The 24,775-nt window shown below is 34.9% G+C and overlaps 1 protein-coding gene across 13 annotated transcripts in view; it reads right to left on the reverse strand.

Annotated features, from left to right (window-relative positions):
- Nucleotides 1-24,775, reverse strand: part of SYCP1 (synaptonemal complex protein 1) — a 171,445-nt gene that overhangs the window by 76,166 nt on the left and 70,504 nt on the right. For 9 of the 13 annotated variants that reach the window (XM_020873721.2, XM_020873713.2, XM_070467258.1 and 6 more), the window contains 8 exons: nt 16,449-16,553; nt 15,514-15,617; nt 13,719-13,836; nt 12,829-12,899; nt 5,929-6,010; nt 3,453-3,515; nt 1,117-1,179; nt 883-945 (listed from right to left, as the gene is read on the reverse strand). In XM_020873721.2, the coding sequence (XP_020729380.2) occupies nt 883-945; nt 1,117-1,179; nt 3,453-3,515; nt 5,929-6,010; nt 12,829-12,899; nt 13,719-13,836; nt 15,514-15,617; nt 16,449-16,553 (669 nt within the window). The remainder of the gene's footprint in view (nt 1-882; nt 946-1,116; nt 1,180-3,452; nt 3,516-5,928; nt 6,011-12,828; nt 12,900-13,718; nt 13,837-15,513; nt 15,618-16,448; nt 16,554-24,775) is intronic. The other 4 variants (XM_020873748.2, XM_070467261.1, XM_070467262.1 and 1 more) reach the window with 4 other exon arrangements.

Consider the following 24,775-nt stretch of genomic DNA (forward strand, 5'->3'; position numbering starts at 1 on the left):
GTCACTTGCCACTCACTAATAGGATTTTGATATGAATCTGCAAGTAACTGATTTATTATGGTCTCTATGCAGTCAAACGTCTCTGCTAAAAGTAATTTGTATTTGCACTGACTCCCAGTGCTAACATACCTCAGCTCCACCTCAGATCATCAGGCATTAGATTCTCATAAGAAGCATGCAACCTAGATCCCTCAGCACACACAGTTCACAGGAGGGTTTGCACTCCTATAAGAATCTAATGCCTCCACTGATTTGACAGGAGGCAGGGCTCAGGAGGCAATAAGATTGATGGGGAGTGGGTGTAAATACAGATGAAGCTTTGGTCACTTGCCTGTCACTCATCTGTTTTGCGGTCTGGTTCCTAATAGGCTATGAACCAGTACCAGTCTATGGCCCGGGGGTTGGGGACCTCTGGCTTAAACGATTTTAACGCAGCTAAACCAAAGCTGTGCATTCTATTACGACTAAAATAACTGCTACAATATGAAGGGCTTTGTTGCTGTGGTTCAGTCACTAAGTCATGTCCAACTCTTTGCAACCTCATCAGCATACCAGGCCTTCCCGTCCTTCACTATCATTCACTGCCCTGGGCTTCCCAGGTAGCATTATTGGTAAAGAACCTGCCTGCCAATACAGAAGGCGTAAGAGATGTGGGTTTGATCCCTGGGTTGGGAAGATCCCCTGGAGAAGGGCATGGCAGCCCACTCCAGTATTCTTGCCTGGAGAATCCCATGGACAGAGTAATCTGGCAGGCTACATTTCATAGGATCGCAAAAAGTCAGACATGACTGAAGTGACTTAGCACACAGGCAAAGGGCTTAAATTTCTCAATTCTCATCTATATACTAGTATTTTTAACACAAAAATAAAGATTCCAAATACCTTTATCTCATAAACATTCAGTTGCTTGCTTTCTGCTGTACTCTTTTTTTTAAAGGCCTTATTCTGTTAGAAGTAAAAGATAATTATGTTTAATATCAAAGTGATTCAAACTTATACTTTCAGTGACTTAGACTAAAATTACTAAAGTAAAGGAAAGCATTATTCTCTAAAACTGCAGTGACTATAAAGGACTTTTTTAAAAAAAGTAATTTGATTTTGAGAATCAGTACATACCTCCTGCTGGAGTTCTTCAATAAACTTGCTTTTATTTTCAACCTGTTTCTTCAAATTGTTACACTAAAAAATGAAGAGAAATTAAAATTATTTTATTCAATATTTCAGTCAAAATAAATACTTTCAAACTAACAAAAATATTAACATAGAGATTACTTCAAAAACTATCTCATTAGGACTTCCCTGATGGTGTCTTGGTTAAGAATCCACCTGCCAACAGAGGGGACATGGGTTCAATCTCTGGTCTGAGAAGATGCCACATGCTGTGGAACTACCAAGCCCATGCGCCACAACTACTGAGCCCACACTCTAGAGCCCATGCACAACCCCTGAGATACCATGCTGCAAGTACTGAAGCCCATGAGCCTAGAACCCATGCTCTATAAGAAAACCCACTGCAACGAGAAGCCCATGCACTGCAACAAAGAGTAGCCCCCATTCACCGCAACTAGAGAAAGCCCACGCACTGCAACAAAGACCTAGCACAGTCAAAACTAAATAGTCATGTCATTAAATAATTCTATTGATGTCAAACCTACCTAGAGTAAAGGAGATGAGATAAAACTGACAGCTCTTTAAAGGTACAGAATCCAGTAAGATAAGCTTGCATAAAGCCCCAAACTCAAAAGACTACCTAATCAGTGAAAGTATAAATAAGAAATAAATCTTCCACATAGAAGGATACAGTAAGAAAATTTGTCTTGACCCTGGCACTAAGTGAATGGTATAAAAACTGTCCTGAAAATCTGTAGTAGCCATGAAGTGGCCTTATATTTGGGGGGCAGGGGTTAGTTACAGCTGAATTCATGTTATCTCAATAATCTTAAAAAACTTCAAATGGAGAATTTACTTTAAAATTAGTAGTGCCCTCAAGATAACCTTTTTGGGAGGATATCAATTTCAACACAAGCCTCAAAGAGTTACCACAGATAGTTCCAAGAAATAAAAAATGTAAAGAAATAAGGTTCCAAGAGTAAAAATCAGTAGAAAGAACAAAGAGCAAAATCAGAACTGAAAAGGCTTCAGATATTGAAATTATTAAACAAAGAATATCAAATTAAAATATTTTAAATATTATTTTTAAAGACGTGAAACTATGAAAAAGAAACAGTAGACCATAAAAGACAACTGATCAGATTTTTAAAAGAACTAATTACAACTTCAGTAATAAAAATGTAATTAAAATTTAAAACTCAATAGAGACAAGAAAATCAGTCACTTCTTGGCCTTGGTATTACCAAATGAATGCTGAACAAATTTTCAAACTATCAGTTTTAAGTATAACCAGATTATAATATTGCCTGAGAAAGCACATTTTTACATATTTCTCCATTCTTCAGACCATCAAAATTTACTCCCTTGAGAGTTAATATTGATGATCATACCTTTCTCCTACTTAGCTTTCCCTAGAAAATTATAACCGACATTACTATACATTATAAAAACCCCCTTTATAACTGTAGTTACTACAGTTCAAAAAATATGTATATATAATAACATCAGATCAACTCTGTCATTTTTACTGCCCCATCTCACTCTCCCTTATTTCTGAATAAACTAATGAAAATTAAAGTAACAAGTATTCATCTTTTTAAATCTAAATAATATCTAAACTTAGGACTAATTAATATATTTGATGGAATGCCCAGAAATTCTTATAAAAGTTTTAAATTATTACAGTTCATTTTTAAGTAAAATAATTCAGGGACATAAAGTCAAAGAATTGTATTCACTAGAATTCTAGCTAGAAAAAAAAAAATAGTGTTAATTATTAGAGCTCAGAACTTCCAAAAGTGAACTATACTTTTCAAAGGACTACTTCACTAACTCACTCACAGAAAGTCAAGTTTAGGACAAGTGTGTGGTGAAAGGCAAAGAAGGGGGAAGTGAATTGGTATCACCAGCCAGAGAGTAAAAACATCTCACAAAAAGAAAGGGGAAATTTTTCTGCAGCTCCTTTAACTATAAAAAATGGGAGAGATATTGAAGAATGATTTTTTTGTTTGAACAATGATTTTTTTAAAAGCATCTTGCCACTCTAAAGCTATCCATAGCAAATGCAGCTGCTGAGGGAATGAAATTTGGAGAAAGGAAAGAGATAGTGGACAAGCAATTTAATAAAGCTTTGCTCTTTGAAGCATTATGCAGAAACTCGTAATTCCAAAGCCTCTTCAAACAAACCTGCAATAAAAATCCTATACTATTCTTGAAAGCCTTCAAAATAGAACTGAGATCTCTTTGTACAGGATAATGTAAAGGATGGCCCTGAAGAGTCTAGCCATACATATACTGTTACAGAGTCTCTAGTCCCAAGTATTCTTCACAACTGATAATACCTTGTTTTCTAGTATCTTCATTTGTTTATCTTTTTTCACAACTTCACATTCAATGCTTCGAGCCTAAAAAAACATTATTTAACATCAGACTAAAAATGTTAACAGAAATTCTATTTTCTTCTATGAGTATCTTTTAGACATGGAATTATAAAGCTTAGTCTTTTATTTCTAAAAAAAAAATAGCTATCAGCTCTGCCAGTTTATTTCAGCTACATTTTTAAAAAATATATAAAGTTCTTATATTTAAAAAATTAAAAAAAGTTTTCGTGCATATATGTTAATGTTCATTATTATCTTAGCCTCGTTATCCCTTTGCAATCTTTTATTAGCTTTCCCAGTTTACACTGAATTTTTTAAATTATATATAGATGTTTACCATCTTTCAAACATGTCTTTCACAAACATTTATTAAACTGAACTTTGTAACAATCCAATGATGTAGAAAAATAGGTATTATTATGCCCATTTTAGAAGTGAGGGGGAAAAGGGCTCAGATAAAACCTTTGGGGATTGGGATAAAAGAACAGTATAATGAATTTCAATGTCAGGTAAAATAGCCAAGAAATATTTGCAACCTGAACTCTTTCCAGAAAACTGTTTCAATAGTTAAACTGAAATCCAACCATGGAAAGCTTAAAAATGCTATCAATTTGTCTTGCATTTCACTTTTTTCTTAACTCATCATTAATATCTTCTACATTGGTAAAATAAATTTTAAGTTCTTAGTGGAAGATTTTTGTTTTACATTAACCATCCTCTACACCAACAAGATAAAGTGTTTTGAAGCAGCCTCTGACACAAATTTTAAAGAATTTGGGGGGGCTGAATTTAACTAATAAATATGAAACTGAGAGAAAAAAACAGCTTTTGGTGGGGGGGGCGGAGGGGGGGATGTGGTATAGTCTAAAGAATGTTAGACAGGCAACTCTACCACTTCTTAGACATGTAGCTTTTTGGCACTTTTACCTTTTGGAGGCCCAATTTCCTAACTCTCAAAATGAGGACAAAAATGACTTCCAGCTTAAATAACATGAAGAATCTAGAATGTTCCTGGTTCATTGCAAGTCCTTAAAAATATAGTTCATCTTAGCCTTAGACTATTCCAACAGTCTTAAAGTTCTCCAACATGTAAATATAATTATGACACGTCTCAGGTCAAAACTCTTCAACAACCTTAAACTCCTAAATATAACTGTGAGGCCTTAAATGATCTACCCTCATTTTTCCCAATCCTCATTCTTCCATTTATCTTCCCATCTCTCATCTTTCTATACTCTCTCTACTAACACCACTATCTTAAATTCCACCTTTTGGCCTAGATAAACTTTGTATAGTTGTTTAAATATAGGGGCCCTCTCATATTTCCAAGGCTCTCTCATACTTCATATATTGTATGTGTGGGTGTAACTTGAAATACTCTTCTCCCTGATCTACTTATGCCTACCCCACTGCCTTCCACTAATTCAATTAATCAGAGGTTTTAACATGAATTTTGCTTTTTCCAGGAAGCTTGTCCCGACTCAAGTTCAGGTAGTTGTCCTTTCCATGGTCTCCAATAGCAATTATACAAAAGACCTGTATTTTAGTCTTCTTTTTAGTGTAAATTCCATAGTAATCCTGATCAGTTCATAAAGTTGGATGGGGACCGATCTGTCTCCAAGGGTGGGAATGCAACTCAGGCTTGGAGAGATTACTCTATCCCCTAACTGCAATGAATGGCTCAAGTATAAGTGAGCTGTTTAGGCAAGAGTCCTCACTAACATTTTTTTCAAAGCTTTCAAGACTATTTTTATAGCCTTCCAACTGATTCCAGTGCCTTTCACCTCTCCCTACTCTGTTCTTAAAAAGTAAAAATGTTACTTGTCTAATAAAAAACCTTAAATGGATCACTACTGCCCAACAAAACAAACTAAAACCAAACTTCAGCACCCAAAACACTGCCTGGCACATTGCAGGCAGTTAATAGTGTTTGTGGAATGAATGCAAAAACAAAGACAAGGTCTTCACAATCTAGTTTGATCATTGCAATCTATTTTGGCACAATTTTCTCCCACTGTGTGTTATACACCATAATCACTTCACATACTTTCTACTATTCTACTTTTGTGATAATCTTCCCTAAAAGCCTTCCTATCTCAACTCTTTCAAATCATTTCCACCAATGTACAACACAAACTTACTAATCACTTTATCAGTATATTTTATATTACTAAAGCATAAGCCTCTTATTTAGCCTAAAATATAAATCAACATTTATAAATGCTAAGTGTTAAATTTAGAATTATGCCATTATTTCTTCTAGATAAAAACCACACAAGTAAAACAACTCAATGTGGCCCACGCTTTTAAGGTCAACAGCCTACAACAGTCCTTGGCCCTCCAGTTATCTATACAATAGTATACTTGTTTTTGGACACCAGCTACTGCTTTTATGATTTGAAATTTTGTGACAGAACCTCTATAAAATACAACATACATTTTCTTCACTCTTGTCCAATTTACTTTTAACTTCATCTCCTTTCTGTTTTAGTTCTTCTCTCACAGATTCCAGTTCATTCCTTAAAGGAAATGGAAAAGTGACATTGCAATAAAATCTGTATTTTCATTTTATTCCCTTTCTGGAACTTCTAAAATTGACTACTGATCAGTTTAAAAAATTTTATTGGTTTATATTTTCACTTTGATTATTTTTCATGCATTGGTATATACACTTCTACTCCTAAATTTAAATTAATTTATACATTTACTTTGAAATTTTGATCTTTATAGTTATTTTTACATAAAAAAGAAACTTCTAGACAGAAAAACTTCTTTCTTATTTAAGTCAAGACTTCACTTTCCTGTTTTCTTAGTCATCATTCTAAGACATAGTCATAATGCTATACAAATAAATAAGGGACATATATACAGGTTATTTTAATGAAGAACTGTATGACTGAGATATTTGCATATACATGTATCCTTATGTATGTACAGCATATCTCACAGAAACATACACAGGAAACCATGATACCTCTAGAGAGAAAAACTGGATAGCAGGAAGACAAAAGGCAAGATAGATAGTTTTCTTTCCCCATATCCCTTTGTCTCTTTGATTTTTATACCATATGCATATATAATCCTTTCAAACTTTTTTTAAAAAATCTACCTGCTGTGCATGAAAACAACTGTGCTTAAAAAAAAAAAGAAAGAAAACAACAGTGCTTTGTCTCAGAAGGATATTTAAAGCTATTGCTAATTGTAGACTCTCTTATTATTACAGCTGATATGTTACTAGGTCAAATGTGAATGCATGGAATAGTAATCAATCATGTGGAATAACTGGCCTCATAAAAACAGTCTAGGATACTTACTCTTTGAGTTTTAAATCTTTAATTGGCATATTCTTACTTTTCCTAAATATATTTTTATTTAGAGTTCTGTAAGTCCATAGAGTAGGTAGATGTACAAAAAGATATTATCCAAATAATTTCAATTCTCTTTAGTTAAAAAGTAGCCTTTCTCTAAATATGTATTCACTTTTCATCCCCAAAATGTTTAGTGGCTTAATCACAGATTTAACCTGTAATCTTCTGAAGAAGAAGAAAAGTAAGCATAAAAGACAAAAGTAATCCTTAGAAACATAATAAAAGATGACTTTCCAAATATGGAAAATAGTAACAGTTAAGTATCAGGCACTGTGCTCAATGCTTTATTCATATTTCCTCATGTAATGCCCAAACAGTCCTATGAGGGAGACATACTAGGTCTAAGTAAATATCAAATAATTTACAACAGTTAAGTTGACCACATTCTTTAATCAAACCTAAATCAAAACTTAATACATCAGAATATAATTACAAGCAAGAGTCCCCAAATATTTGGAAATCATCTAAATTACTAATGGATTAAAAGGAAACTGGAAACATAAAACTCTATCCCAGAGCTACCAGGGAAGTATTTGCAATATTACAATCTTTAGCAAGGGTAATTTTGAAGGTCTTAAAAAATAAGATCTCCTATCAGCTGTCTATCAAGCATCTATAGATCTGTATCTGTGTGTCTGTTTATTGATCAGTGTATTGCTGAAGCTTGGGACCCTTTAGCAGATGTTTCAGGGTCCACTGTAAGTGGTGTCACTATGCCCCCTCCATGCAGGTGTATGAATAGAGGAAGCAGCTATTTTGATGACAATAACCTTCCCAAATGCAAAAGTTCTACTATGTGGAAATGCAAGTGTTCTAGTGGTTACATGGGAGAATATTGTGGAACGGGACTTTCACAAGGTGTTCCTCCAGGAACTAACGGTGTCCGTGCTATTGACAATCATCCTGATCATCATAATTGCTGCTTGAGCCACTTTAGGACTTTTCCACTATCAGAAAACCGGCTCTCTTTTGTCTTCTCTGTCCAAGCTGTCAAGCTTAAGCAGTTTTAAATCCTCTGAAAATGGAAATGGGGTGACCTTCAGATCAGCAGATGATGTGAACATGAATATTGGAATAACCGGTTTTGGGCCTGAGTCTACTCTTGACAGATCACTGGCAATAAGGGAACATTTTGCCACAGACTTCAGGAAGCCACCCATAATATTTGAGAACCCAACATACGCCTCCAAGGACACTACTATCACGGTGGCTCAGCCAACAAAAGCCCCAGTAACTGAATCTGGAATGGTGTATAACAAAAACTATGGAAGTCCCATTAACCCTGCTGAACAGGGTTCAGAAACAAAGCCAGGTCCCTCAAGTCCTGATGAAACTCAGCCAACAAAATGGAATATCTTCAAATGAAAACCAAAACAAAATGTTAACTTTGAAAATCCATTCTATTCCGAGATGGAGAATGAACCAAAGGTCAATGCTCCTAAGGTTTCTTGGAAAAAAGGCTCAACTCCAGGCTACAGTGCAACTACAGGCTACAGAAGATATTAAAGACACTGCAGATTTTGTTAGATAAGACTCAGAAGAATACCTGTGCTGGCTATTTAGGGAATAATTAGAAACACACTTTTGCACATTTTTTTTTTACAAACAGATGAAAAAAATTAACATTCAGTAGTTTATTAAAAGAATATATTTTTTCTCCTGTACTCCTGTAGCTGGTACTATTTGTAGAAACATTGCCTTGTGTGCCTTGTTCACTCATCTCATATTTTTACAAGTAATTATCACCTTGTACTATATGTATATCTTTGCACTGAACCTCTCTGAAGGTAATGCCATAAATATATTGTACATTTGTAAATTTGGGAAAGATTATCACACCATTAAATTTTCTAATGAAAGTAAAAAAAAACCAGGTTATTTAGAAAATAATAAACATGAAAATGCTGCATATTAAAAACAAGGTCATAGAGCTACAGTAGTGTTAAAAGTAAATTGAGTAGTATAGTCATTTTGACAATATTGATTCTTCTAATCCATGAACACAGTATATTTCTCCATCTGTTTGTGTCCTCTTTGATTTCTTTCATCAGTGTTTTATAGTTTTCTATGTGTAGGTCTTTTGTTTCTTTAGGTAGATATACTCCTAAGTATTTTATTCTTTTTGTTGCAATGGTGAATGGTATTGTTTCCTTAATTTCTCTTTCTGTTTTCTCATTGTCATTGTTAGCGTATAGGAATGCAAGGGATTTCTCTGTGTTAATTTTATATCCTGCAACTTTACTATATTCGTTGATAAGCTCTAGTAATTTTCTGGTAGAGTCTTTAGGGTTTTCTATGTAGAGGATCATGTCATCTGCAAACAGCCTGAGTTTCACTTCTTTTCCGATCTGGATTCCTTTTACTTCTTTTTCTGTTCTGATTGCTGTGGCCAACACTTCTAAAACTATGTTGAATAGTAGTGGTGAGAGTGGGCACCCTTGTCTTGTTCCTGATTTTAGGGGAGATGCTTTCAATTTTTCACCATTGAGGGTAATGCTTGCTGTGGGTTTGTCATATATAGCTTTTATTCCTGCTTTCTGGAGAGTTTTAATGATAAAAGGATGTTGAATTTTGTCAAAGGCTTTTCCTGTATCTATTGAGATAATCATATGGTTTTTATCTTTCAATTTGTTAATGTGGTGTATTACATTGATTGGTTTGCAGATATTAAAGAATCCTTGCATTCCTGGGATAAAGCGCACTTGGTCATGAAGTATGATCTTTTTAATATGTTGTTGGATTCTGTTTGCTAGAATTTTGTTAAGGATTCTTGCATCTATGTTCATCACTGATACTGACCTGTAGTTTTCTTTTTTTTTTGTGGCATCTTTGTCTGGTTTTGGAATTAGGGTGATGGTGGCCTCATAGAATGAGTTTGGAAATTTACCTTCTTCTGCAATTTTCTGGCTACACTACCCAAAGCAATCTATAGATATAATGCAATCCCTATCAAGCTACCAACGGTATTTTTCACAGAACTAGAACAAATAATTTCACAATTTGTATGGAAATACAAGAAACCTCAAATAGCCAAAGTAATCCTGAGAAAGAAGAATGGAACTGGAGGAATCAACCTGCCTGACTTCAGACTCTACTACAAAGCCACAGTCTTCAAGACAGTATGGTACTGGCACAAAGACAGAAATATAGATCAACGGAACAGAATAGAAAGCCCAGAGATAAATCCACGAACCTATGGACACCTTATCTTCAACAAAGGAGGCAAGGATATAAAATGGAAAAAAGACAACCGCTTTAACAAGTGGTGCTGGGAAAACTGGTCAACCACTTGTAAAAGAATGAAACTAGAACACTTTCTAACACCATACACAAAAGTAAACTCAAAATGGATTAAAGATCTAAATATAAGACCAGAAACGATAAAACTCCTAGAGGACAACATAGGCAAAACACTCTCTGACATAAATCACAGCAGGATCCTCTATGACCCACCTCCCAGAATACTGGAAATAAAAGCAAAAATAAACAAATGGGACCTAATTAAACTTAAAAGTTTTTGCACACAAAGGAAACTATAAGCAAGGTGAAATGACAGCCCTCAGATTGTGAGAAAATAATAGCAAACGAAGCAACAGACAAAGGATTAATCTCAAAAATATACAAGCAACTCCTGCAGCTCAATTCCAGAAAAATACATGACCCAATCAAAAATGGGCCAAAGAACTAAACAGACATTTCTCCAAAGAAGACATACAGATGGCTAACACACACATGAAAAGATGCTCAACATCACTCATTATCAGAGAAATGCAAATCAAAACCTCAATGAGGGCTAATTCATATCAATGTATAACAAAAACTACTGTAATGATGTAAAGTAATTAGCCTCCAACTAATAAAAATTAAAAAAAAAAAAAAAAAAAAAAAAAAAAAAAACCTCAATGAGGTACCATTACACGCCAGTCAGGATGGCTGCTATCCAAAAGTCTACAAGCAATAAATGCTGGAGAGGGTGTGGAGTAAAAGGAACCCTCTTACACTGTTGGTGGGAATGCAAACTAGTACAGCCACTATGGGAAACAGTGTGGAGATTCCTTAAAAAGCTGGAAATAGAACTGCCATATGACCCAGCAATCCCACTTCTGGGCATACACACCGAAGAAACCAGATCTGAAAGAGACACGTGCACCCCAATGTTCATCGCAGCACTGTTTATAATAGCCAGGACATGGAAGCAACCTAGATGCCCATCAGCAGACAAATGGATAAGGAAGCTGTGGTACATATACACCATGGAATATTACTATTTTTTTTTTACTAATTACTAATATTTAATATTACCGTTAAAAAGAATTCATTTGAATCAGTTCTAATGAGATGGATGAAACTGGAGCCCACTATACAGAGTGAATTAAGCCAGAAAAATAAAGACCAATACAGTATACTAACACATATATATAGAATTTAGAAAGATGGTAACAATAACCCTATATGCAAAACAGAAAAAGAGACACAGATGTACAGAACAGAATTTTGAACTCTGTGGGAGAAGGCGAGGGTGGGATGTTTCGAGAGAACAGCATCGAAACATGTATATTATCTAGGGTGAAACAGATCACCAGCCCAGGCTGGATGCATGATACAAGTGCTCGGACCTGGTGCATTGGGAAGACCCAGAGGGATCGGGTGGAGAGGGAGGTGGGAGTGGGGATCGGGATGGGGAATACATGTAAATCCATGGCTGATTCATGTCAATGTATGACAAAAACCACTACAATACTGGAAAGTAATTAGTCTCCAACTAATAAAAATAAATGGAAAAAAAAAGTAAATTGATACTTGAAATGCTTTTATTATTTGAAATTATTTTATTAATTTATTATTTGAAAAAGAGAAAGGTAAACTAAATATCAATACATCAATTTTTTTAAATAACTAAAGAAAATATTAATATTTGATTGCAGGCAGGAAAAAATAAACTTCTAAGTCCATTTATAAATTTATAAATTAATAAAAGCAATGGGAAAAAAATTTCAAAAAGGCAATTTATATTTAATAAAAAATGCTTTTTTAATTCTGTATGACAAAATAATTACCCACAGTAAAAGGAAAACGACAGGTTAGGGAAAATATGTGCTGTAAATAAAACAATATAAGGATTAATATGTTTTTAAAAGCTTAACTAAATCAGTAAGAAAGCAATCAAGATCTCAAAATATTAGTAGGCAATAGATATAAGCAATTTAGAAGGAAGAAACTCTAGTAAGCACACATAAAAAATTCCAAAGTTTACCCAAAACATGAAAATTATAAATCCTAAGAACTGTAAGTTATTTCTATTATATCATCAAATAAATAAATGATAATAACCAAAAGTAATTAAAAGTTTTTATAACCAGCATTTTCATAAAATATTGGTTGTATTGCATACTTTACAAGTGATAGAACCTATTAGAAATCATTTGTCTATCAAAAGTAATTGAAATACATTACTCAATAAATTCACACTTGAAATTTATACTTAGAAAAAATCTGTATGTGCCAAAATGTTTACTACAGTATTATTTATGAAAGTGAAAAACTGTAAAATGTAAATATCCAAATTAAAATGCTATATCCACTTGACTGACTGGCATACAGGTACTAAAGTAGATGATTGTAAAAACACCAAGAAAAACAGAAAATACTTAAAATAATATGAGATTTTTTAAATATCCTTTCTAAATGTTCTGACATATGATTAGTGTACTTTCTAAAATTAATATTAATTATTAGGAAATTTATGATACTTTCAAATTAATTTCTGTATCTAATATCATTATTTCAAACTAAATATAAAATAGGTATTATTACAATTTTATTTTTAAGCAGAATTCCAAAACAGTAATTTAAGTCTAATTTTTTACCTTATTTTATATTAAACATAAGGTTAATCTAAATTAACTACAAGTTAATAGAAAGGAAATACTATTTTTGACTAGTCAAAAAGGCCAATGCATTAGTCTTGCCTTAATTGTGTTTCTGTCTCTCCCAGATGTTCTATTTGTTTCAACATCCTTTCTTCTTGCCTTTTGCTATTCTAAAGAAATAATGTGTTGTTTATATTAATTATTTTACTTCAACAGAAATAAAATTGAAACTAACATTTAAGATCTTTATCTGTCTTAAAATTCATTTAGTTATAAATAAAACAAGAGAATGGACTATTTAACTTGTATAGTGCCACACAACTTTTCCAGTCTTACTCTCTTCCCCTAATAATATCTATATACTAATAATAGCTAAAAAAATAAGTCTTACTTGCTGTTTCCCACTGATACTTTGAGACTTGTGTCCTCTGTACATATTGTTATGGCTTTAAGGAATGCTTTTCCACTCATTGCACCTACTGAGCTCATAATTACTCATTTTTTAAGGCAAAACTTACTGCTATATTCTTCTGAAGGCTTCTCTTTCCCCAAAGCAGAGGTAATCCTGTGAACTCTGATAGCACTTTGTATCCAAAACAATACATATATTTTAAGCATTTTTTTATTGAATCATAAACTCCTAAAGAGGGAGGATGATATTTTATTTATCACTGTATGTTGCACAGTGTCTTATATTATTTGATAACAAATACCTGAATACTTTATTAAAACACTGCATAAAAATCTTGATGCTTCAAATTAGAATAACTTTATCAATAGGGAGCATCCATCTTCTGTTGCCTTTTATTACCATTGAGGACCAATACGCATATTTTTCTTCTAAAACAAAGTATTTAGAAGAAAAAGATAATCAGATAATCTAAGATAATCAGACTTTTAAAGCTGAAAGAATCTTCAGTGGTAATCTCTTCTAAGCCCCTAATTTTACAGTAAGAAAACTGTCACTGATACTTTCTTTTTCAACTCACATTAATGTCTTCTTGTTGTTTCTTGAGTTCTAGGGCCATATCACTTGTTTCTTGTGCTAGTGCTTTGTTTTCCAGTGAAAGCCTGTTGCAGCTTGCAGTTAGTTCAGTATTCTTCAGCCTATTTTTTTAAAAAAAACATATCATACCAAAATATTTACACATAAAATTATATAATATAGAATTTTATCCAAAATAATCTTAGGCGAAAGAAAGGAATGGCTGGGGCTACAAATGAAACAAGACTGGCTTTTAGTAAAGAATTTTTGAGGCTGAGTGATAGGTATACGGGCTTCTTAAGTGATGCTAGTGGTAAAGAACCCGCCCATCAGTGTAGGAGACTTAAGAGACACGGGTTTGATCAAGATCCCTTAAAGGAGGGCATGGCACCCCACTCCAGTATTCTTGCCTGGAGAATCCCATGGATAGAGGAGCCTAGCAGGCTACAGTCCATAACGGTCACAGAGTCAGACACAACTGAGGTGACTTAGCAAGCACACATGCATGCGTGCACGGTAAGTATATGCTGGTTCATTACATTATTCCCTCTTTTAACAATGTATATATTTGAAATTTTTCTATAATAAGTTTTTTGAGATGTCATATATTTCCTAGCATATTTCCCATAATGCTTCCCCCTTCATCTTTCCACATATTTTGAAAAGCATATTATATTTTACATATAATATTTTTTTTCTAGCAGACTGTCTCTTAGAAACTATTTCAAATTTCTGATGATTTAAGTATTACATGAGACATTAATTATTTAATTAAATATTACTAAATTCATTTAAATGAATATTAATATTTTCATTAAAATAAATAAAATTTATGCATATGCACAACACTTAAACTGCTCTTACAAGGTCTTAAATATTCTACATCAGAAAAGAGATTACTGCTGTTACTAGTTCCAACCAGGATCAATTTTAAACGAGGGAAGGGAAGTGTGTGGCTCATGGAATGATTTCAGAAGCACCTATATCTCCTACTTACTAATGCTGGAAACTCATCAAAGTGTTTTAATTAAAAAATGAAAAGTTGAAAAAGCAAATATACCAAGGATAACACAAATTTATATTAATCAGTTAATTCATTAAAAAGGACTTTGGTTAATAGATGAATTTTACCCAGAGCCCCTACAAAAGTACTGTTGAAAAGGTACCAGAAGCTGGGAATGGAAGCTGAAAGAGAAGTGACAAGATGCTGAGTAAATTATTTCTTTCTTATTTTTATCTAGAGCTGAAAAGCAACTAGAATACAAAAATTATGCTCTCCACTAGATTGCCTCCTTGAATTTAGTTCTTCCTAAGTGACAACATAACAATTATTTCCTCCTATTTTCTCTAGAAATTAAATTTAGTAAGTAGGTGAAGCAACTAAATATTATGCTTGGACAATATAAGAGATGAACTTATATTTCTGTCATTTCATCAATTCAAACCTACAAAGTAATTTAGTAAAACAACCAAAAAAACTACAGCTAGAACTACAAATGATTATTTTTATAAGAAACTAAATAATCTCCAAAAAATATATATCACTCTTCTAATATAGTTCTCAAGTTTGTGATATACTCTTCTTACGTCAATAATACGTAGTTTCTTTAACAATGAAATTGATAAATTATTTTGATCTTTAATCAGAAATAAAACGAAACTTTAAGCCTATTCAAAAAAGCATTATACATAGTTTACTAATTTAGTATTAACTACAGTGAAAAGTAGTTAATATTTTATAATACTACAGAAAGTTTAGGAATTGAACACAAAAACTACTTTATAGATAGAAAACATACTTCTCATTTTCAAGCTCAGTTTTCAGCTCTTTAACCTGATTTGAATAATGCTGTTCACTTGTTGCAATGGCAGTTAACTGTATTTCCAAATCATGTACTTTTTTCTGGAAAATAAACACATACTATCACAGAAAATGCTTTTACAATTTTCTCACTTAAGAAGTACGGTCACTCTATGTAAGCAAGTTATATACTTGGTAAAAAATATGCCAAAATTTCTAAATTTAAATTGATTTAATGCCATTTAGTGAGCATTAAATTTAATACAGTGAGCAATGACAAATGTAGTACTAAAAGTAAATTTCATTTTCATATTCTGAAGCTCAACCAGTAAAATTATACTTACATAATATAAAATACTGTTGTCTGTTTTATACTTCCAAGTAATCAATTTCAACTAAATTATCACATTATTAAGAAAAAAATATATTAGTTAATGAAATCAGGCAATATCAGAAAAGTAAGCTAGTCTTATTATGTTAGAAAGACAATTACAATGTTAATACTGTAATAGACGGAAAACACTTCTTAAAAATAAAAGACATTCTAAAACTATAACATGAGAACTATAAACTAAGGACTTAATAAATGCTAAGATTAAAAGTATCAATTAATTTTAAACTAAGAACTTAATAAAAGCTAAAATTAAAAGTATCAAGTAATAAATACTTACAAGGCATCAAGAAATGTATTGTTACAAGCCATGTTTATATTATTGGTATCTTAAATGTTGACATTTCTCTGCCTCATTATAATACGGAGGTTCTCTGTTTTAAATCAATTGTTAGCACACTAAATACAACAGAAACACATGTTCAAGAGGAATTTTGTAAAGCAATCTTGTGCAAATCTAACAGCCATATAATCTACAATGTAAATTTGTAGCCTACTAACAAAACACTTGAAAGAAAAAAATGTATCCTTTTTAAACGAACCTCTCTGGTTTGGAGAAGCCCAGTTAGTTCTTGTTCTGCTCCTTTTAATTCTTCAGCAATCTTCTCAAATTGTTTCTTCTCATCTAAAAGCTTTTGGTTTTCTGCCTATTTTAAGAACATTAACAAATCATGATAACCAAAGCACATATACATTCAAAATAATCAAACTTCTCAAATATAGTTGTGAAGAGAATTATGACTTTCTCTTTGGCTAAAATTTTTAAAAAAGAGTAAACAAGTCATTAAGTAAATTCCAAAACTAAATATGATGACAGAGGGTTTAATGGACAGAGCCCTGTAAATTTTTATTTAAAAAGACTCATACAGACAGAAAGACAGGGGCAGAGAAGTAGTCAAACGTAGAACGCATCTCTCTTCAAAGATGCATCAGGAATACCTCTTCAGATGCAGAAGACCTTGCAATGTACCAGCTGAAACTGGCATGAGTCCATGACCACCGGAACCAAGTAAAAATCAACAGGATGAAGGAAGAAAAGGGAAAAAGAGGAGAGTGAGCAGGACCAGACCTGCACCCACAGAGTGGGGGGGGGGGGGTGAAACAGGGGTGAGGACCTCACACAGGGGCAATTGAGGCTGTTGGAGAGTGAAGCAGCTGATCTGTGGTAGTCTGAATGGAGTGAGAACCACACAAACAATCCATGCCGCAGCCTTACATAGCCCAGACAAGAATACAAGTCCACCAGAATGTATGGTGGCTGGGAGCTGGAGCCTAGTGATTAGAGAGCAATCCCAGGGTGAGGACTGCTGTTGGCTGTGGGGAGATGGCCCAAAGGGACAGGAGGGAGGAGATCAGAGTGTGGAATACCTTTGGAGCAAAACCAGGAAGCAGGGAACTACTGCTGAGTTAGGGGCAGAGGGTGAAGCCATCACTGTAGCCTCTCTCCCCACATGCAAGTGCCAGCAGCTGCCCATTAGAGAAAGAGCCCAGAGAGGGTGGCCCTTTGAGTGCCTGATATGTCAAACAATAGACAAGGACCAGCTAGGGAGGCCCTTTGGAAGTCCAGCTGCCAAAGGCTAGAAAAAGATTCTATTAATAATAGTACTATATCTCCTGAACCTTGGCCGCTGGCATCCCTAGACACATGGCATCATGAAGGTCCCCACGCTCCGAGCAACTGTACAACCTCCAAGTTTGATCCTTACTAGAGGCAAAGCAGCCAGAGACTAGAAAAAAATCCTAAAATGCTGTATCTCCTCTGCCCATAGTCACCACCTTCCCTGCACACCTGGCACCACCAGGGTCCCTGCAATCCAAGTAGCTGTGCCATCTCCATGCTTAATCCCCACTGGGGCAAAGATACCATAGGCTAGAAAAAACCCTAATAGTGTCATATCTCCTGTGCCTGTAGTGACCAGATTTCCCTGCATACCTGGCATTGCCAGGGTCCCTGTAATCCAAACAGCTGCACCACTTACACACCCAGTCCACACTAGCACAGAATCAAATCCTCCAGTGCACCCCCAGGAGCAAATTCTTGTGGATGACCCACATGCAGTGGTAGGGATAAAACCACAATTGAGCTTCAGGAATGGAATGGCTAAAGAAAGAATCAAAAACCTTTCTACCAGCTATACAAGCAGCAGATGAAATCCATACAATCAACTCGGTAGACTCTGTGACAATGAGTGTTCCCACAAAAGAAAATGCCCTAGCTCTGGCAGCTGTGGACACTGGAGGCAAGAACATGCAGGAGTAGGGCCAGATTAGAGACTGAGTTGTCCCCATAGCAGGTCCAGAGACCAGTCCCTCCCCCAGTATTGGAGGTGGAAGTGGGCTGTGACTCACAGTGGGGAAAAAGGCACTGACAGCTGAGACCCGAGAAAAACATTTATTATTATTCTTGTATTTTGATTTCTTCTGTAGTTGCTTCTGAATTTTTTTCTTTTTTTTTCTCTGTTGCTGTGGTTGTTGTTTTTATTATTATTACCCCTATTTAAGCATTTTAGAACTGTTTTTAATCACACTTTTTATTTCCTTTATATACTTCTACCTCTATGTTGGCTCTGAGCAGTTGTCTGGCTGCTTTTGGGGGGAGTTGTTTGTTTTTCTTATTTTTCTTTTCTTGTAGTTATTCTTAAATATATATAAATATTTTTATATACTTCTATTTAACTTTTCTTTTTCTTTTTTTTTTTTCATTCTTTTTTTCCACCATGTTTGTTAGTTTGTTTTGTTTCCTTTGCTTTATTCCTCAGTTGGCACTTTGCTTTGGACTTGTTTTCTGTTTTAGTTAGTTTTGTTTCTAATTGGTTAATATCACTTTTGGTTTCCTTCGCTAGCCAGGCCACTCTCTTGTATTTTGTTTTCTTTGGACTGTTTTGGTTTTGTTTGTGTGTATATGTGTGTGGTGTGTATGTTACTTTGTTATCGTTACTATTTATCTGGTATTGCATTTACCATTTGTCTGGAGTTCATTTTTTGTTTCTTGCTTTTCCTGTTTTTGTGTGCTTGTTTTAATCTCATTCATTACCATAACAACAGTTTGTGGGATCTTCGTTCCTCAGTCAGAAACTGGGCCTGACTCTCTGGGCTGGGAGCAATGAGTACAGGACACTGGATTGCCAGAGAACTCCTCAACCCAAGGAGTATTATTAATTAGTGAGAACTTCCACCAAGGCCTTCACCTGTATCCAAGACCTGGCAGCACCCAACTGCCAGCAGCACCTAGCACAGAATACCTTACCCAAGTAACAAGCAAGACAAGATCACAAATCAATCACCAGCGGACAGGCTTCCCAAAGAAACTCCAAAACACCACCTCATACAGCCTTACCCGTAAGAGGGAAAAAAAACTCACCTTTTTCCACCATAACGCAGGCACAAGTCCCTACCAACACAAAACCTATGCAAACCGCTGGGCCAAAGTCACCTATTGAGGACAGAAACTAAAAACAAGAGGAACTACAACTCTGTAGCCTGGGGAAAGGAGACTTCAAACAGTTAGTCAGATAAAATGAAAAGACAGAGAAGTATTGTGCAAATGAAGGAACAAGGTAAAAACCAACAAGATCAAATAAATGAAGATAAACAGGCACACTAACTGAAAAAGAATTCAGGGTAATGATAGTAAAGATGATCCAAAAATCTCAAAATTAGAATGGAAAAAATGCAAGAATCACTTAACACACTTAAAAAGGACCTCCAGGAAATAAAGAGTAAACAAACAGTGACAAACAACACAATTACTGACATTAAAAGTACTCTAGAAGAAAGCAATAGCAGAAAAACAGGAAGAAGATAATAGTGGACATGACTGCTGGAGAGCAAAATAAAGATAAAAGAATAAAAAGAACTGAGGATAGTCTCAGAGACCTCTGGGACAATACTAAATGCACCAATATTTGAATTATAGGTGTTCCAGAAGAAGAGAAAAAGAAAGAGTCTGAGAAAATTTTTGAAGAGATTATAGTTGAAAACTTCCCTAACATGAGAAAGGAAATAGTCAATCAAATCCAAGAAGCACAGAAAGTCCCTTACAGGATAAACCCAGGAGAAACACACCAAGATACATATTAAACTAATAATAATTAAACACAAGAAAAAATATTAAAAGCAGCAAAGGAAAAGCAATGGAGTAATATACAACACAAACCATATATAGTTAACAGCCAGCAGAAACTCTACATGTCAGAAGGGAATGAAAGTATATATTTAAAGTAATGAAAGAGAAAAATTTACAACCAAGATTACTCTACCCATCAAGGATCTTGTTCAAAATTGATACAAAAATCAAAAGCTTTATAGACATGCAAAAGTTAAGAGGATTTAGCACCACCAAACGAGCTGTAAAATAAATGCTTTAGCGTAGGGATCTCCATAGGCAGGAGACACAAGATAAAAAACAAACCCAGAACAATTCAGAAAATGCCAATAGGAATATATACATATATATATCAGTGATTCCTTTAAACACAAATGGATTAAACGATCCAACCAAAAGACACAGACTGGATGGATGGATACAAAAATGAGACCCATGTATATACTATCCACAAGAAACCCACTTCAGACCTAGAGACACATACAGACTGAAAATGAGAGGATGGAAAAAGATATTCCATGAAAATGGAAATCAAAAGAAAGGTGGAATACCAATTCTCATATCAGATAAAACAGACTTTAAAATAAAGAATATTACAAGAGATAAGGAAGGAGATTGATCAAGGGATCAATCCAAGAAGGAAACAACAATAGTAAATATTTATGTACCCAACACAGTAGCACTGAAGAATTGATGCTTTTGAACTGTGGTGTTGGAGAAGACTCTTGAGAGTCCCTTGGACTGCAAGGAGATCAAACCAGTCCATGCTAAAGGAGGTCAGTCCTGGGTGTTCACTGGAAGGACTGATGCTGAAGCTGAAACTCCAATACTTTGGCCACCTCATGCAAAGAGTTGACTCATTGGAAAAGACCCTGATGCTGGGAGGGATTGAGGGCAGGAGGAGAAGGGGATGACAGAGGATGAGATGGTTGGATGGCATCACCAACTCGATGGACATGGGTTTGGGTAAACTCTGGGAGTTGGTGATGGACAGGGAGGCCTGGCGTGCTGTGATTCATGCGGTGGCAAAGAGTCGGACATGACTGAGCGACTGAACTGAACTGAACTAGTTTGGTCATTACTTTTCTTCCAAGAAGTAACTGTCTTTTAATTTCATGGCTACAGTCACCATCTACAGTGATTCTGGAGCCCAGAAAAATAAAGTCAGCCACTGTTTCTATTGTTTCCCCATCTATTTGCCATGAAGTGGTGGGACTGAATGTCATGATATGAGCTTTCTGAATGTTGAATTTCAAGCCAGCTTTTTTACTCTCTTCTTTCACTTTCATCAAGAGGCTCTTTAGTTCCTCTTCCCTTTCTACCACAAGGATGGTGTCATCTGTACATGTGAAGTGAAGTCGCTCAGTCATGTCTGACTCTTGGTGACCCCATGGACTATAGCCTACCAGGATCCTCAGTCCATGGGATTTTCCAGGCAAGAATACTGGAGTGGGTTGCCATTTCCTTCTCCAGGGGACCTTCCCAACCCAGGGATCAAACTCGGGTCTCCCGCACTGTAGGCAGACACACATATCTGCACATAGATGGGCCTAACTGATATCTACAGGACATTCTATCCAAATGCAGCAGAATACACTTTCTTCTCGAGTGCACATGGAACATCACCCAGGATAGATCACATCATGTGTCACAAATCAAGCCTCAATAAAATTAAGAAAAATGAAATTATATCTGGCATCTTTTCTGACCACAAGGCTATGAGATTACATATTAATGGGAAAAAATGGAAAAACACATACATGGAGGTTAAACAATATGCTTCTAAATAACCAAAAGGTCATTGAAAAAAATCAAAGAGGAAGTCAATATCTAGAAACAAATGAAATGAAAACACAACAAACCAAAACTTATGAGAAGCAGCAAAAGCAGTTCCAAGAGGGAAGTTATACAAGCCTACCACAAGAAATGAGTAAAACATTAAACAACCTAACCTTACACCTAAAGCAACCAGAAAAAGAACAAAACCCCAAAGTTAGTAGAAGGAAAGAAATCATAAAGATCAAAGAAAAAATAAAAGTAAAAGAAGTGAAGAAAACAATAGCAGAAATCAATAAAATGAAAAGCTGATTCTTTGAGAAGACAAATAAAATTGACAGACTCATCAAGGAAAAAAGTGAGAAATCCATGGCAAACATTACTTTCAAAGGTGAAAAACTGAAAACATTTTCTCTAACATCAGGAATAAAACAAGGGTGCCCACCCTCACCACTATAATTCAACATACTTTTGGAAGTCCTAGCCATGGAAATCAGAGAAGAAATAAAAGGAATCCCAACCGAAAAAAAGAAGTAAAACACTGTTTGCAGAAAACATGTTACTATACATAGAAAACCCTAAAGATATCACCAGAAAAGTACTAAAGCTAATCAATGAATTTAGTAAAGTCATAGGATATAAAATCAATACGCAGAAATTTCTTGCATTCCTATACACTAACAATGAAAAATCAACAGAGAAATTAAGGAATCAATCCCACTCACCACTGCAACAAAAAGAGTGAAATACCTAGGAATAATCCTATTTAAGGAGACAAAGGACCTGTATGTAGAATTATAAATCACTGATGAAAGAAATCAAAGATCACACAAACTAATGGAGAGATATATCATGTTCCTGAATTGAAAGAACCAATATTGTGAAAATAACTATACTATCCAAAGCAGTCTACAGAGTCAATGCAATCTCTATCAAATTACCAATGGCATTTTTTACAGAACCAAAACAAAAAAGTTCACAATTCGTATGTGTGTGTGTTAGTCGTTCAGTCATGTCCAACTCTTTGAAATCCCATGGACTGTAGCCCACCAGGCTCCTCTGTCCATGGAAATCTCCAAGCAAGAATAATGGAGTGGGTTGTCATCTACTTCTCCAGGAGATCTTACCAACCCAGGGATCGAACCCAGGTCTCCTGCATTGCAGGCAAATTCTTTACCACCTGAGCCACCAGGGAACACAAATAGCCAAAGCAGTCTTGAGAAAGAAGAATGGAGCTGGAGGAATAATCCTTCCTGACATCAGACTATACTATAAAGCTACAAGCATCAGAACAGCATGGTAGTGGCAATAAAACAAAAATCAATGGAACAAGACAGAAAACTCAGAGGTAAACCCATGCACCAATGGACACCTTATCTTTGGCAATGGGGAGGCAATAATATACAATGGAGATAAAACAGCTTCTTCAATAAGTGGTGCTAAGAAAAATGGCAGGTATGTGTAAAAGAATGAAATTAGAACACTTCCTAACACCAAACACAAAAATAAACTCAAAATGGATTAAAGACCTAAATGTAAGGCCTGAAACTAGAAAACTCTTAGCAAAAAATATAGGCAGAACATTCTTTGACATAAGTCACAGAAAGATCCTCTATAAGCAACCTCCTAGAGTAATGGAAATAAAGACAAATAAATGTGACCTAATTAAATTTTAAAGCTTTTTAACCACAAAGTAAAGTATAAACAAGCTAAAAAGATGGCCCTCACAATGGGAGAGAATAGTTGCAAATGAAAGAACTGACAAAACATTAATCTTTAAAATATACAAGCAGCTCAGGAAGCTCAATATCAGAAAAACATACAACCCAATGGGGAAAAAAATGGGCAGAAAACTTAAACAGACATTTCTTCAAAGAAGATATTCAGATGTCCAATAAACACATGAAAAGATATTCAATACTGGTCATTGTTAGAGAAAAGCAAATCAAAACCACAATGAGGTGTCACCACACAGCAGTCAGAATGGTCATCATCATCAAATTCTAAAAACAATAAATGTTACAGAGGATGTGGAGAAAAGGGAACACTTTTACACTGTTGGTGGAAATGTAAATTGATACAGCCACTATGAAGAACAGTATGGAGATTCCTTAAAAACCTAGGAATATAACTATTAATACCACGTGACCCAGCAATCCCACTACTGGGCAGATATTCTCATATAATCATAATTCAGAAAGACACATGTACCCCCATGTTCATTGCAGCACTATTTACAATAGCCAGGACATGGAAGCAACCTAGATGTCCATCGACAGAAGTATAAAGAAATTGTGGTATATATACAATAGAATATTACTCAGTCGTAAAAAGGAATGAATTTCATTCAGTTGAACTGAGATTGATGAACCTAGAGCCTTTATACAGACTGAAGTAAGTCAGAAAGAGAAAAATAAATATTAACACATATATATGGAATCTAGAAAATGGTACTGATGAACCTATTTGTAGGGCAGCAACAGAGACATAGACACAGAGAATGAACTTGTGGACACATCAGAAGAAGGAGACCATGGGACAAATTGAGAGAGTAACACTGAAATATATACATGACCATGTGTAAAACAGATAACTAGTAATAAAGTTGCTGTGTAATACAGGGAGCTCAGCCCAGTGATTTGTGACAAAATAGAGAGTTTGGAGAAGGAAATGGCAACCCACTCCAGTATTCTTGCCTGGAGAATCCCATGGACAGAGGAGCCTGGCGGGCTACAGTCCCCAGGGTGGCAGAGAGTCAGACACAACTGAGTGACTTCACTTCACTTCAGAGAGGTGGAACGGGAAGGGCAGGAGGGAGATTTAAGAGGGAGGGGATATATGTATATTTACAGCTGAGTCACATTGTTGTACGACAGAAACCAACACAAAATTATAAAGCAATTATCCTCCAATTTAAAATACTTTAAAAAAAGAAATGCTTTTTAGATTGAAAGAATTATTATTATTAATATTTCCATATCATCCAAT

The sequence above is a fragment of the Odocoileus virginianus genome, chromosome 5 (assembly GCF_023699985.2).
Source record: "Odocoileus virginianus isolate 20LAN1187 ecotype Illinois chromosome 5, Ovbor_1.2, whole genome shotgun sequence".
NCBI classification, from domain to species: Eukaryota; Metazoa; Chordata; class Mammalia; order Artiodactyla; family Cervidae; genus Odocoileus; species Odocoileus virginianus.